Here is a 16605-nt window from a genome sequence, read left to right as displayed (position 1 = left end):
CATGTAGATGGTCGATTGTGCTGTATCCTTTCCTGAATCCGGCCTGTTCCACTGGTTGGTAGTTAGCAAGTTTATAGGTTAGTCGGTTGTTTATTATTCTTGTGCTTGTGATCCGGCCTATAATGGGTTAATGCCGTTACGTAGCTAATATATGTAAGAAAAGTAAATGCTACTTTTTGGGTGCACTTCCAAAAGACAATTGTGCATCGTGAAAATTATTTTTCCTGTAATGTGCTTTTATCTTTAACTGCTATATTCATTATCACTGGCTCGACAACCCCTTTTCGGATCTTGGTCTGTTCCAAGATTCTTCTCCAAGATCTGTTTCTTGCTTTTTCCCCATCTATTAATATTTATTATGATAAATTCAGTTTAGAGGATCTTGTTAGCTTCCTAAATTGTGTTATCTTTAATTTTGAAGAACTGAATTTAAAGAAATTTAAATACATAAATAAATTTGAAGGAAAATTTTATATCCTAAAACTATATCCATCCACTAACACAAATAACATTTCACTCAACAGTCTTTTTATGGATTCAATATGCTGGGAAATACAAACGTGCCGATGGGAGCGATGTAATCTTCCCAGGTAATATTTTAAAAATCCCCTTCGTGTGTCTACTTTTTGGCAATAAAATGGAACATTATTAAGTGAATATTATGGTTAATTTGAATATTTAATCATAAATGATCCAAATTAAAATTGTTCTCTACTATAACTGTGAACGACATAAAAATATTAATGGGTGGCATTTAAAAGTGTATCAAAAGTTATCAACGTAAGGCGTGGTTATTAAATACCGACACTGTAAAACAAACAGTTTATTTTCTCTATATACATATTTATTATCACTTTCAACCTACACCCGTAATATATTCGTACAACGCGTATCTGTTCTACATAGTGCTGGAAGTTTTCTTCTTCTTGTAACTTTTAATACAGATTTGAACTTAGGAAAAGGTAGAAATCGCATAGCGCAAGATCCGGGGAATAAATTGGATGATTCAACACTGGACTGCTGTACTTGGTTAAAAATATCTTCACAGACAATTTGATATTTGCACACTGGTATATATACTCTAAAAATACTCTTCCGGGTCACGTTTTCGGACTAAGTACATCATCAGTGCGGCTACCAGGTATACATGAGTGAGGCCACTAAATATGTGGGCAAAACCACCCTTTAAATGATGTTATTTTAAACAGATATACTTCATAAACGCAAAATTCCCAGGAGTTGCTAACCCGAGACAAGATCTCTCTACGGGTCATCGATAGCAATTGAAAAAAGCTATTCTTCAGTATCTACTCGAGTGTAATACACCTTAAGTACCATTACATTGTTAAGTAGGGTTTATCATACGCATTATTTGTCAATTCTTACAGTTTCAGCGATCTCCCGAATACTTAACTGGTCAGATCGAATCAGATTACTGATTTTTGCGTTATTGTCATCAGTTTTTGACGTGGAAGAGCGACCCCCAGTTGTGTATCATCTTCAACTTCTTCTTGTTAATCTTAAAAACCACTTAAAACACGTGTACACGATAAATGTTCATTGCCGTACATTTCTTTCGCTGTATTGCACTGTTTTATTAATTTTAACAGTATTTCAATTTAGTTACACCAACACTAAAAACACAATTAATTAATTTATAATATATTTAATACTTGACGATACAAATTTATATTTTAGACTGACCCTAAAATCTAAATTGTTCTGTATGTATTTCTGCCCATCTTTTCGAAATGTTTCTGGAGTTCCGTGGAATAATCTAGATGGCAACGCGGAGTCTGGTTTCGAATGTTGTAATTGCTCCACAGGCTTCTAGAATGGTAGGACGTCGAACGCCAGACGGATCTTCGATAAGTAGAAAGCTAGCTTAACAGTATTATAAGTAGTGATTTTTTCAAAGTCCATGTGAAATTTCAAGCCCGTTTTTTATTGTCTTGCAAAGATTTAGATATGCTATTAATTATAATTTGAAGTGTTTTAATTATGCAATAATGAATCAAAACTACAAAAGTTCGAAAACATGCAAACCAATAATAAGTGTATGCTATTTTCATTTGGTTAAAAAGTTGTGTGCGAGCTAGCATTATCTTGAATAAAGAGGAAATTTTATTCGGTGTATAGGCTGAAAGTTACCACATGATCTTGATCACAAAATGTAAGTCTCTCCCTTCGTCAATCATTTTCCATCCACTCCTGAATGTAGGTCCCTCACAATTGCTCCCATCTTTCTAGGATTCTCCATGTCCACCTTTTATAATTATATCTGGCCATGTGATGGCCAATTTCTTCCACAACATCCCTGATCTTTGTTCTACGTTTTATCTCAGTATTTTTAATCTTGTCTCTTGTGATATTCCAAGCATGTTTCGTTCCATTGCTCTTTGTGTTGTTTCTAGTTTTTAGCAAATTTCCTGGTAAAGGTTACGGTCTACAACCAGTAGGTTGATTAGTAATGTACCGATAGCTGAACATATGCCATTCTTCTACACCGTAATTGAGCCTTCTCTGAAACAAACTGTAGGAGTAGAATAAAACGGTTAATTTTGTTCTATTGATTTTATATTAATAGAGTTTAGGAAGAAAGTGGCTTATGTCATAAACAAAACCGACTCAATCATTATCATTCCAATTTTCATGTTTGACGAAGGCTACTCGATGAGATCTCGGAAATTTCGGGTCTTTATGGTATAATTTTCATTTTTCATGATACAACCTATTTTGTATAACTATGGCAACGCTGGCGAGAATGATCTCTGTTGAAATATGAAAAAAATTTCATTACTGAACGCACGAAATTGAAATAATCGTTAGCTTTCTGAAATTGTCTGCGCAATTTTCTTTCCGCGAGAACCTTCTACAAAGTATTAGAAAAATATTAATGAAACCGGTAAAGTCGTTCTCAAGTTAAAGCATGACCAAGTGAAATATAGATCATGAACCTTGGAAATATGCATGCTCAAAATAAATGAATCCTAAAATCATTAACTATTTTAATTTTATACTAAATTCAATATAAAGTATTAAAAACGACTGTTATAAGAAAAACAATAAATACTCAACTATTTTACTAATGCAAAAACTAGTTCAACCCTCTCTTGCTGTGAAAACGCACTGCAGAAAATTAAATGTGTTCAGTAATGTCGGATTTGATAGTTTCGTTCGTTGATTGACGTCACCAAATTAGTGAGCCAGGTTCATGAAATTTTGTAAGATCAATAAGTAAGTAGAAAAAGTAATATTGTTGGAGCACTATTTTTTCCTGAATCTATATTTGTACATAATATATGAATGCTCTAGAATTTTCATATTTTACATGCTCAAGCTATTTTTTAAATAACTCAAAATGTAAATACTAATTTAGAGCATCACCTACTCATTACCAAAACAGTTCTCTTCCCATATGCGTGAAATTCATTTATATGTATATATATTTGGGATTTATATTTTATACTTGATAAAGACATTTGTCACATTATTGATAAATATTACAGAAGCATAACTTATATTCTTAAAATATTTTGTTGTGTTCCGCACGGGACGAATATTTCTTTTTTTAGATGGTGTTAATTGTACATTCAAAGCACATATTTAAAATTATAGCTATTTATATGGATTAGAACAAACTACATGTTAAAAAACATTTTAATATATCAGCAAATAAATAGTGTAACTTGAAAGTAATTATTAAATCATAAAATGAAATTTTGTTTACTTATTATTTTTAAACTAGATGAATATTAGCAACAAAGATTGGTTATGAGAACGATGGTTTATTATTATTTATAGGACTTTTTCGTATAATCTTGTACGTTTCAGTATGGATTCTGAGAATTACAGGAGCAATGCTGACATACCTCACAGCATGTTTAAAGCTTAGAATATAAAAAAAGAAAAGAGTGCTCGTTTTCAAAATATTGACAAGAATGGAAGAGTCATATGACTTCTACAAGTTACCGGTTTGACATTGGCACACCTTTTTACTGAAGTATATATCAAAAACATAATGACAACATTTTGGTTTTTCTATGTCACGGAAAATTGTTTTGTTTTACAGAAAAAGGTTCGTAAGTTTTCTGTCAAGGGGCAGTCTTTGAAGTACTGTGATGTACCCAGAACCGCCCACTACCACCATGACTATATGTTCGTTCAATTTCAAGATAAGCTCGAAATAAACAGCTTCAGACACGTGATCGGTAGATGTGTCGCGTCATCGCACATTGTAATTGGTTAGCATTTAATTTCTAATCAACTGACACGACACACTCACCGATCACGTGTCTGAAACGTCGAGCTTATCTTGAAATTTAACAATGTATAGTATCATTCATTATCATAACAACCTAAGAGAACTGATCACCACTTCGGTTCGAACATCTAAAAGAAGCGGAACTAATCTGATTTGACAATGGCAAATGTGACCATGCCGAAACGTAGTCAAAACAATAGTTTTTTTATAAACCAAAGTGATTAAACGCTAAGTTAAACCCGGAAAACCAGAGAAGAAAATAATACACTTTTTTTAACACTAGAACATAATAAAGTTTTAATTAAATAATAACAATAATAGTCTAAAATGTGAAACAATTGTTAAAAAACTTCAATAGAAAATACAAGAATACAAGTAATCTTTCATGTGACAGTTGGGACAAACAATAACATCAGCAATAACATAACCCCACTAAATTTGATTTCTTAAACAAGGAAAAAGTCTCTCTTTCCTTGTTTAATGTGGCCTCTCAAGATGGCACTTCCTGTCTAACAATATTTTTGTCCCCACTACCTTTACATTCCCTCTTTTGTCTTTTTGCTCGATGCCCTAGATTGAGGGAGCTTTTTCGGAACTTTTTTAGTGATGTCAAAAAATGACAATTGCAGACATGGTAGTGAACCATACTTCATACTTCTACAGCCTAAGTTACATCTATCTGTGGAATGAGTCAAAGTTGGCTAAAAACAAACAGCCAGATTACATTAAAACAATTTATTTTAGTGACGGAAGTACTTTTTTCCTTAATGGGAATGTTAACACACAATTTGAGGTATTGGAGTGACACAAATCCTCACGTCTTTCGTGAAAAACATACTCAATTTCCAGAAAAAGTAAATGTTTGGGCAGGTATTTTGGAAAACCGCATAGTTTGGCCTGTTTTTCTCAATGCTAACTTAACCGGTGAAGTGTATCTGGAGATATTAATGATTCATAAAATTCTGAACATAATGGGAAACTTGGAAATAACGTTTCAACAAGATGGTGCTCCTGCATACCATTATGGTGCAATAAGACGTTACCCAGATGAGGAATATCGTGGTAGGTGGATTGCACAGCGAGGGTCGATAGAATGGCCAGCTCGGTCACCGGACCACCATATTGGTGGCACTCGACCAATATTGACATTTTGAAACAACGAATTGTTGAAGAATTAAGGTCAATTTCCCCCGACACATTTGAACACTACTTGACTTGTTTAGTTTATAGCAATAGGATGCATTACTGTCAGGAAGTAGATAGAGCACATTTTGAACACTTAATATAAGAACTGGTCCTTAAATCTTTATTAATTAAATTCGAAACTACAATTTTAGTATTTATTTAATTTATTCATCAAAATCAGTTTAAAACCAAACAAAATTGGTAGGATTGAATATGTATGTTCAAAACCTTTCAAACGAAATATCACTTGCCATAAGGTCCTATTTAATATTATTGTTATGACTAGTTCAGAAGTCTATTTCTGCTTGATTCCTCCTTCCAAATTTCACTTTTATACGTACATATAACATTCAAATGATACGAGGAGGAGGGGACTTCTGGCTCGCACTGTATAGAAGATTTATTCAATAGGGCATACATGATTTATGCAGCCTTTTATATAAGCTTCAAGGGTATTGCAATAAATCGGCAAATAAAAGACGTTTTAACATTAATGAAGTTTATCTTAATTATTATTTTTTCAATACAGATTTCAGTAAACAGTAAAATCATAATTTTCTAAAATTTTTTACGGGGTCAGCTTTTTAACAAATTGTTTGGTATTGTTTTTGTAGCCCTAAAACAAGAAAAGATAAATTAGTTATGAAATATAATAATTAAAGTATATTGCAGAACAATTTTACAGAATCAGTTATACGGGAATAGGACTAGTTAAACAAGAGGAACATGAAAAGTTCCATCTTGTCAAAAGTCTTGAATTTTTATTATTTTCTTACCAATTGAATCAATCATATTTCTATTAGTCAAATTTACTGTTGCTTTAGTTTTTAGTACACTAATCCAAGATAGTGAAGAGAAGCGGTTGAGCGTGAGCAGTGGCAAAATTCTTAAAAGTGAGAAGAGCTTCATCCTCTCTGAATTCACAGAGCAATTGGTTGCATATAATTTGCCAGTTACTTTTGTAAAGTTATAAAAGACAAGTTATAAATCATCAAAAGCAAGAAGACATTTATAAAGTTTTCAAAATTACAAAAAATACAACAGAAAATGGACAATTTTTAATAGATTTGAGTAAAGTGCAGACACGTGTTGCTGTAATGACAGGTATTTATGTATGTAAGTAGCACTGAATAATTATTACAATTTCAAGGAATTGTCGCATGGAACATTTTTCCCTACATAAGATATCAACAACAAAAAACTTTAATAATAAAATCTACAGCCCAAGTTGTATCTATCTGTGGAATTTGTCAAAGTTGGCTAAAAACAAACAGCCAGATTACATAAAAACAATTTATTTTGGTGACGAAAGTACTTTCTGAGGTATTGGAGTGATACAAATTCTCACGTCTTTCGTGAAAAACATACTCAATTTCCAGAAAAAGTAAATGTTTGGACAGGTATTTTGGAAAACCGCATAGTTTGCCCTGTTTTTCTCAATGCTAACTTAACCGGTGAAGTGTATCTGGAGATGTTATAAAATACAATTAAGCTGTTAATTCTTAAAATTCTGGAAGATAAGCGGCAACTTGGAAACAACGTTTTAACAAGATGGTACTCTTGTACACTATTATGATGCACGAAGAAGTTCGTGTTCCTCCGGTAATTAAATGTTAGCGGGACCCAGGTCTACCTGCCTTTTCGGCATACGACCTTTAGCTAGCCACTACAAGTCCGACACCATTTGAGGGTGGAGCGTTGCAAGAAGCATCGCAGAGCTCCACCCTTCCCGTAGTAAATGTGTTGCGGTATGCACACCCAGGTAGCCGCCGAGGAGTTCACCTCTCCCACTCTTAAATCTCCAATAGTGGGTACGTACCGCAATCCTACGCACTTAATGGGGAAGAGACTAGTCTCGGATACTAGGAGTTGAAGAATTAAAGGCAATTTCCCCCGACACATTTGAACAAGTTTTGACAAGAGTTTATAGCAATAGGATGCATTACTGTCAGGAAGTAGATGGAGCACATTTTGAATAAATGAATAGTTCGGTTTGTTCATTTTTGTTGTTAAGTTTAGGCAGAAATTTATTTTTAATCTCGCAGATGTGATGAGCCCGAACGTTTTAGGATTTGTATTGCTTCAGACCGAAGGTTAATATGTGAGGACATATTAATTCTTATTTTTAAGTAAATGCTTATCGTTTAGTTTGTTAATGCTTAATTTATATGTATTCATCTCGTTCTGGGACAGGCCTAATGCTAGTTGATAAATAAATGGCAATAATAAATAAATCAGGAATGTATAAACAATACTAACCCGTATTTGAGACAATCATTGTGTGTTTTGTACTCCATGGTGGCACCAGAAGGTATATTTAACAGTCGTTTTAAGGCATCTCTTATTCTAGCTGTGGTTGCTTGATCTGAAGCTGTCCGATTCCAAATACTTAGGAGGTATTCCTGATATCGCGTCGATACAACTACTCCACATATTTCATTACCAGCCTAAAAAAATTGTTTGAAAATATGGTATACTTCATATACAGGTTGTCACAAAACGATTGGTTATAAATTATACAACGATTTTTAGGGAAGTCGATTTGGCCTAATTCACCTATACCCAAAGGTGCACCCAGAAAAGTTACAGGGTATTAGTTACAAAATAAAACCGAATTTTGTAATATTTCTCGAAACGGTTTAAAACTTTTTTATAAAAATCTATATTATGTCTTAGCATGCTACAGCCAATACAACCGAAGTAGCGAAAATATTTTTTCTAGATGTTTAGAGGGGTTTCCAAACTTTTTTGTAGTATAATATTGGATTAAAAGCAGGACTCCAATGGAATGAAATAATCCAAATTTTCCAACTTTTTTGCCATTTAGTGTTTGTTGTAAAATTATTAATTTAGAAAATAAAGCTACTTTTTTAAATGTTATGCTACAACAATAAAATATTAATTTTCACAAATATCAAGTTTATTATTCGAGTATGCAAATTGTTGTGTTCTCTATCTTGACATTGGTTTCACAGTTATTGTCAACGAAGGTTTGGCTTGAAGTAATTCGCTCGCAGTTCAAGAAGTCCTTTCAAGAGCAGGTTGCTTAAATCAAGCAGACGTTTTTTGTTATTATGTGGTGAACATATTTTTAAAGAAAATAGAAAACCTGTTTCCGACCTTTTGAAAGAAGCTTCATCATTATCACGACATAGCCTGTAGTGTCCACTGTGAAACATAAACCTCCCTCGGTCATTTCCAGTGCTACTGATCTTGTGTCATATGAATCCAGTTTGTTGTGAGTCTCTATCACTAGTGCATTCACATTAGGACATATCTTGTCCTGTATAATAATTTGTTTAAAACAATAAATCAATTGCAACTATATATAGACTCTAGGGGAGTGGGTTATTCTATGTATCCTAAATTCGCAGATAAATTCAAATTCAAAACATTGTTTGTATTTTGGCAACGATTTCCGAAGTGGAAATTGAAACGTCAATAAACTTATTTTAACCTTCAATTGTGGCTTATTCGCAAAAAAATAGTATCTGATCACTACTGGATCGATAATAGGGTAAGGACCAGAATTTTAAACGTTTTAAAAAGGAAATAGGTTGTAAACATGAACGATACAATGTAGAAGGACTTAAAAATACAAACAAAAATAGAGAATATAAACAAAATATTAACATCAAACTAGAAAAAGGACTAAAACATGAAAACATAAATAAAGAGTGGGAAGGGTGTAGAAACATCATAAATGAAGGAGCTGAAGAATCATTAGGCATGAAAGGTATACAAAGAAGAACAAGATCGAATTACTGTTTTGACGAAGAATATCAGATTATAATAGAGAGAAAAAACAGAGTATATTTAATGATGCAACAGGGTACGGAACCCGACAAGCAGAGGAGGAATATAAATAACTGCAAGGAAGAAAAGAAAACCCACCGCAGAAAGAAGAGAGAAACTATGAACAAGGATCTTCAAGAACTACAAGATCTAGGTAAGCCAATAGAGACGAGAAAATTTTAGCAGAAACTGAACAAAGGCAAAAAGGAATTCAAACAAAAGAAGTAAAGAGATAAGGAGGGTAATATATTGACAGAACAACAAGAAAAACTAAGAAGATGGAATTCCTGAATGAGATCGAAAATGTTTTAGATTATATTGATATCTACATTATATGTTCGTTTGTAATACTCCATTTAACGTGTTTTATAAGAATATTGCTTTTAATTATGTGTTCTTAGTATGCCATACGCTAAATAAAAAATAATTTTTTCGCTACTGATACGTTTCTTGGTAAAACTCAAAAGGATATCTAAATTTTACGATAACTTACAGCTTTACGATAAAATACGGCTTTACATGGAGTTTTTCCAATACACTTAGGTTTATCTAAGCTTGAACATTCCTTAGTCAGCGCGACTCATTTATCTTAATGTCTCACACCAAAAGATAATAAGGTATAATAAAATTTTACGATTTCCTGTCTTCATGTCGAAAAATGTTGATATGTAAAATATTATAATGTGTACTGTACAAATTTTGTTTATAAATAAAATTTTGAAGAACAAACAAATTCTTAAGAGGGAAAATAAATAAATAACAAATCAATGTATGTTGCAAATATATTTAGACAAAGCGAAAAGCACTGATTCGTTAGGAAAAATATTTCCATGAGATTTTTTTTTGCATAATAACTTTCATGAGATACCCCAGAATAAGGATCAAGAGGTCACCTATACGAAAAATCTCTTAATTTATTTAAACAAATCGTATAAATTAATTTTTCGCCCCGGACAATTTTTTTAGGTTTCTTTGATCATTCTGATAAAAAAATGTCTCCTGTAATTTTTCTCTATAAATGATCGTTTTCGTCATGCGCTTCATCCATAATGAACTCTCGGCTGAAATACTCTTCTTAAATTTTTTCAACATGCCTGCAAGTATTTGCCCATACCTCTGGCGTGATTTCATTTAGCCTGATTTCTGCTATCTCTTCAACAACTGGTAATTTAAATGTGGCGTTTCTTACCGCCAGTTTATTTTTTAAAACGGTCCATATCTTTTCAATTGGGTTAAGTTCCGGATGATAAGGTGGTAAGCGTAAAAACGAGTGGCCATACTGTGATAATAATTGGTCTAGAGCATATACAGGATTTTTAGATTTAGCACAAAGTATCTTATTGTACAGCTCCGGCTTTGTTTCACTTTCCTAGAAAAATATATTCTTTTCTGTCAACCATTTCCCTATGACGTCTTTTCTCAAAGCTAATGTAGGACATTTTTCAACAGTCACATTATGGTCTGAAGTGTTGTCTATTACTAAAACTGAATTGGAAGATAAATTGGGAAGAAGTTTGTCTTTCAACCATTTCATATAATTGTGGTGATTCATGTCGTCATGAAATTACCAGTTTTTAGTCCGGATTTGAAAATGAGAGCAGCGGTTTAAACAAATCCACTTTTACCACCACAATGTAAAATAATCAGTCGTTGCCCTTTAGATACAGCAGATTTTAAGCACATGTTTCGTCCATCATCCCAACCGTTTGGAACTGTGTGGGAATTTATATAGTTAAGAATTAAGTCTCATCACTATATACAATATTTCTATCTACAAAAAATTGTGAAATAGGTACTTTAAAATTACTTACAATGTTAATAAATAAATATGTTACTTTCAGATTTGTATTTTTTGAGTTTTCTTAAAAATCCTGTTCTTTTGACCTGTTTATCAGTTTTGTCCATTAACATTTTTCTGTTTTCCACTTTTGCCATCTAAATTCCCTAGTTTCTAATTTCTTCACAATTTTTCTAAAAGAAGATAGTTTGGCAGTTACAATTCTTTTGTTTTTAACAGATGATTAATGGCGTTTATGGTAGGTATTCTTTTGTGGATGTTATCAAACATATAGATGGTATATGTATTCTTATAACGTGTTCCTCAAATGGATTAACTGATGACTTAGGGCCGGGTTTGCAAATGCTTAGGTGAACCAAATTTTAAAGTTGATCGATTGTTTTTACCTTCCTTAATTATCCTCTTCCCCATACTTTCTGAGGAACCAGTTGCTTGAGCTACTCGCTCTATTAGAGATAAAGGAGTTGTGCTACCTATATCCCAAATATTTTTCCTGTTTCATAAATAAATAAATGTTAAAGATAATTTGCCTTCCTTGGCTAAATACCAGTTTTCTAATGTTACTTTCCTTATAAAACCACTTGATTTTAGATAATAGATAAGATATTAAATATCAGTTATGTTTAAGAAAAAAAAATTTACCAAAAATAGTAAATGAATGAATTGAAAAGAAAAGTACTTAAAAGTATTTAATTAAAAGCTTTACACACTTTTAAAGAACTTTTCTTATCAATTCATTCATTTATCATAAGTGTGTACAAAACATATCAGTTATTTTCAAAAGAATTGTGAAATAAACATAATTGAACTTACATTTTTAGTATCTCAGAATACAATATTTAAAACGACTATTTTACTTATGCAATGCAAACACTAGTTCGACTATGTCTTGCTATGAGAGTGTATTGCAGACAAATACATGTTGTAAGCAATGCCTGACTTTATCGTTTCGTTCGTAGATTGACGTCACAAAATGAGTATGTCAGGTCCAGGAGATTTTACCATAGTTTCTACAGTTTACCATAAATCCTAAGGAGATGACATGCAACAACAATTGTTTTGTGGTTACTGAAAATTTATAATGGTACTTCAAATTTAAAACGATCTACATATTTCAACTGACATTTAAACATACCTGATGGATTTTTTAATCCAAACGACAAACCATACAGAAAGGCGCTTCAACACTTGAAGAAACGATAGACTTATTGACCGAAACTTTAGATTTCATATGTCCAGGATTAACCCATGTCTCATCCAGGAAATAAATTTTATGACCATCATTTCAGTAAGATTTAATTTTCTTTAAATATTCCCTCTGCCTTTCTCGTTTTTGATACTTAAAATGTCTTAAGGAGTTTATAAAATGTTGTTCTTTAAAATGTAAAGTGTTCTTTAAAATCATTATCCCCATTAACTTCTCTTAAAACTTTGATCGTTTGTAAAATAAAATTCATGCAACTTTTTTCTTATGGCATTACAAGCAGCTCTGTCTACTAAATCAATTATTGTATAATACTTTGCCTGCACACACCTGACTTATGTGCAACTCTTATTACTGACTCATCTATTGTTAGAGTAAGATTTTCTTCTACTTCACACTTAAATATTTGAAATAATTTCGTTCTTGTTTAACATCAAAATAACATTTTTTTGTTACTTATTATTAATTGAACCTGCCGATATTTAAAAATAATTATATGAACATTAATCTATAAAAACAGCATACTTACTTGACAGAACAAAACAAGAATAAAATACAAATATGGGTTTTTAAAAACTAAGAACCAATTTAGGAAATAAAAGTAAAAAATAAATACAACAATTAACAAGCAACATTCACTACATAATTGCACTTGAAACAAACTGAACGCCAATCTTCCTAAAACAAGTAGCAACTCTACTAAGTTTTAATAATTTAATAGGAAAGCAAAACCATACGCCTATGGTTTCTTAAGTGTCATATCGTGACTCTGTTTTTTCCCAGTGCTTCTTTATTTTGAATACTGTATAGACAAAGTATCTAGCATTTGTGAATGATTTAATAATTGTGTCTATTATGGCACATTATAACCGTTATGAATAGGAGAAAAAATAAACACTAAACAATTTTATACATGAACGAAACAAAGATAAAATATATGAAATGACAATATAAAAGGCTAAAAATATAGTGAAGATACAACAAAAAATAAACTGATATGGAATAAAAGTGCCTTTTAGGAGTAATTATATCACTACACTGCGGGGAAACAATCAAATAACAAAAGCAAAATTAAAACAAAATGACGAACATACATGCTTAAATAAAGTTTCTTATATGTCTATACAAGCAAGGCCAACATTAGCCTGTTGCATTAATGGTTAACTTGATGAGAAATTATTAATTAAAATTTAAAATAAATGTAAAATTTTTGTAAATTGCTACACTTTGAGTTTATGTGGCCTTTTTATTAAGTAAACCAATATAAAATCTATATAGGTTTTACATAATGCCTGTATACTTGAACTAAATTATATGTTGCAAGCATTTAACAAAAACCACAGTTATTGTTGGTATTACAATTCTATATGATCTTTTTAATGTTAAGAGTTGGCACTACCTGAGTATGACAAGTGTATTAACAAGTCAACCAGAAGTTCATATTGTATGTCAAATAGTCAACCAGAAGTTCATAATATAACTATAAAAATGTTTATATTTGTCAACATATCCTTTGTAATATTCCATCTATGTTCATTCTTTCACACTACACATCTCTAGAGTTATAAGGTCTTAATAATATTACATAATTACATTTTAAAGAGTTTTAAGATAGTTTTCTTTGTTTAATAATAAAATATTTACCATAAACTGTTCTCCTAACATAGCCATACATAAGTTTTCCCAAGCCCTTCCTGCTTGTTCTTTCCTAAGTCTTATAACCTGCAAACAAATTATAAAAATTCAGAAATCTTGTAAAGACAAAAGGCAAGAAAAGATGATGTTAATTGAAGTCAACATAACACATGCTTTTTAGTAGACGTAGAACCAGATATTTGGTAAAGACCTTGTTAAAAATCAACAGTATATATGATTATACCATACATTTAGACCATATGTAGATCACAATATGAATATATGAGTTAAAACAAGATCTAATACAGTATACTCCCTCTATAACAAACACGGTTATTACGAGTTTTCACTTATAATGAGGTACATTAGATGTAACGTGAAATTTCTATTGAACTATAACCCTCTATAGCGAGATAAATTTGCTTATAACGAGAGAAAATAAGATTGAAAAACGTGTTTTTTACGTTTTGGCCAGACCGTAGCTATAAATAAATACCCTTTTTAACTGCCGTCCGCAATAAACTTCTTACAATTTATGATTCTTAGTCGGAAATTTACAATTTATCATTCACAAGTGTCATTGTAGGGGGTTGACCATTCACATCTAATAATATAGGTCCTAATAGACAAGATGTGGAAAGTGTTGGTTGTCAGAAACTTTATCCAAAGAAAAAACGCAAATGAAGAAGCATAAAACTGTTTCACATCTTTAGAAAATATGGTAGATAGAATACTGGACAATTTAAAGCAGTTAAAAATGACAGAATTCTTCCAATTGCAGACGCAATAGTTTATGTTATTCTTGAAAATATGCTTTATACAGATTTACAGAATACAGATTTTTTGTTTTAACGTATATCATTGACAATAAAAGTAAACAACTCTTTTTTATTTTAATGTATTTCATTGACAATAAAAGTAAACAACTTTTTTTCAAAAACGCCATTCAAACAATATTTATTAGCATCTTATATTGCTCCGAATGGCTATAGAAAGTTAATGTTTTAGAAAACTACATATTCATATGTAAGCACAGTATTATTGTTGTTGGATATAACGAGATCCGCTTATAACAGGTAATTAGTCTGCCATTTCAGTTCTCGTTATAGAGGGAGTCTACTGTAATAGCAAATTTACAAAAATGTTGAGTAATTAATTTGTTTTTTTCAACATGTAAATAATTAACAAGAGAAGAAAATTTAGAATTTATTGTTATTAAATCTTACCCATTTGCCTCCTTTTTTATTGGCTGCATCTTCCCACATAGGTTTTATACCTTTTTTAAAAAGATGTATGTCTCTGTGGGCTGGTATGTCTTGTAGTCTAACCATATGCGAATACAAAGACCACCATTGCTCTACTGTGCCCACCTGCCCTACCAACCTCAATGCTTGACTATATCCCTAAAATGGTAGTCAATAGTCAATATTAATCATTTTATTGATAACAAACAAATAAAGAAAAAGCTGATAATAAATTCATGAATCTGATATCAAATGCTCCAATCCACATGTTGCAATTGTGATAATTTATGTGTTTTAAATACAAATGGAGGGAAATATTACAAAATGGATGAAATTTGTTGAGAATGAGATTACTAACAATACAATTTTAATACTAAAAGTATTAAAATAGGTAATATATTTATATTAGCCAAACTTAAAGTAAGTTTTAATGTAACAGTCAAATACAGGAATTGAAAGGTTTCATAAACATTACATGGACCATACTATAGAAATAACATCTTTATTTGACTTATATATTACTTTGAAATGAGACCCTCGAATCCCTCTTAACAGTAGAAATTCATAGACTTAATTTATTATCAATATATTTTAATGAATATGAGCATATATTTGATGTTAATTTATCTAAACCAAACAAAATATTGCACCTGTAACCCTTGTATTTGTTGAGGTCTTTTTGAAAACCATAGACAATAGGGATGTTGCAGCCTGTGTTCTCCTGGAGGATAGTCAATGGGACCCAAATCAGTGATATTTGGGCCTGTATCTTCGTCTCCACTTCCACTGTCCTCGTCCACATGGTGTTTCAATCTGCAGTAGTCAAAGTATAAACAAAGGATATTGAAACAGGTTATTGCATTGAGAATGTTACTTACGTTTCGAATTTGTTTGACATTTTTGAAGCAGATTTATTAATGTTAAATACCATGAAATTTTCTATCACAGCTGTATTCTTTTTAATTTATAAATAGTAAACTATTTCAAATTACGACTCTAATGTCAATGCAAGATGTCACTTTTATAACCCCAAAATAGAAAATTTCGCTGAGGACTTTTATCAAGTAAGTATTTAGTTACGGCCCCAATAAAAAAACTACAAATTAATTGAATTTTGTTAGTTTTTAGAATTCATACTCTAAAACTTCTTTTAAATATATAGGTTATTCTAAATATGTCAATATAACATGATTTTATAAATTTAAATAACCTTTATGTGAAATGCTCACAAATATTCTGATAAGATAATCCTAATGAGGTACATTCCATCTAATTTACTTATCGTTGCACGTCATTATCATTGACAGATGATAGAGATCGAAGTTGACATAGTTGCCAAAGTATAAAAAAATCCTGAATCCATTTTAAATAAAATAATCAAAAAATTGTTAAAAACAATTTGAACCGCTTGTATGCGTCGTATAAAGATGTAAAATGAAATACTTAAACAAAAACAACACTTTTTTCATAACTTATTTAC

General features: G+C 31.4%; 1 protein-coding gene across 1 annotated transcript; it reads right to left on the bottom strand.

Moving 5' to 3' along the window:
* Window positions 1-5931: 5931 nt before the first annotated feature.
* eIF4EHP (eukaryotic translation initiation factor 4E homologous protein) lies at window positions 5932-16373 on the bottom strand. The gene is made up of 6 exons (XM_072530533.1): window positions 16004-16373; window positions 15776-15938; window positions 15108-15284; window positions 13891-13968; window positions 7709-7896; window positions 5932-6065 (listed from the first exon to the last, which is right to left on the bottom strand). The coding sequence occupies exons 1-6, from the start codon at window positions 16054-16056 to the stop codon at window positions 6026-6028; spliced, it is 699 nt and encodes a 232-aa protein (XP_072386634.1). The 5' UTR covers window positions 16057-16373; the 3' UTR covers window positions 5932-6025.
* Between the last annotated feature and the right edge of the window lie 232 nt (window positions 16374-16605).

The sequence above is a fragment of the Diabrotica undecimpunctata genome, chromosome 4 (assembly GCF_040954645.1).
Source record: "Diabrotica undecimpunctata isolate CICGRU chromosome 4, icDiaUnde3, whole genome shotgun sequence".
Taxonomy (NCBI): Eukaryota; Metazoa; Arthropoda; class Insecta; order Coleoptera; family Chrysomelidae; genus Diabrotica; species Diabrotica undecimpunctata.
Note: the sequence above shows the minus strand (reverse complement) of the source record. Positions and strands in the feature narration are given on the sequence as shown.

Bases quoted from the DNA above. Each gene is read 5' to 3' on its own strand.
- eIF4EHP (XM_072530533.1), bottom strand. From the start codon at position 16,056: ATGGTATTTAACATTAATAAATCTGCTTCAAAAATGTCAAACAAATTC. The intron at 15,285-15,775 runs GTGCAATATTTT...CTACCATTTTAG, and splicing joins AACAAATACAAGGGTTACAG to GGATATAGTCAAGCATTGAG. The intron at 7,897-13,890 runs GTAAATATTTTA...CAATTTTTTTAG, and splicing joins TGTTAGGAGAACAGTTTATG to GCTGGTAATGAAATATGTGG.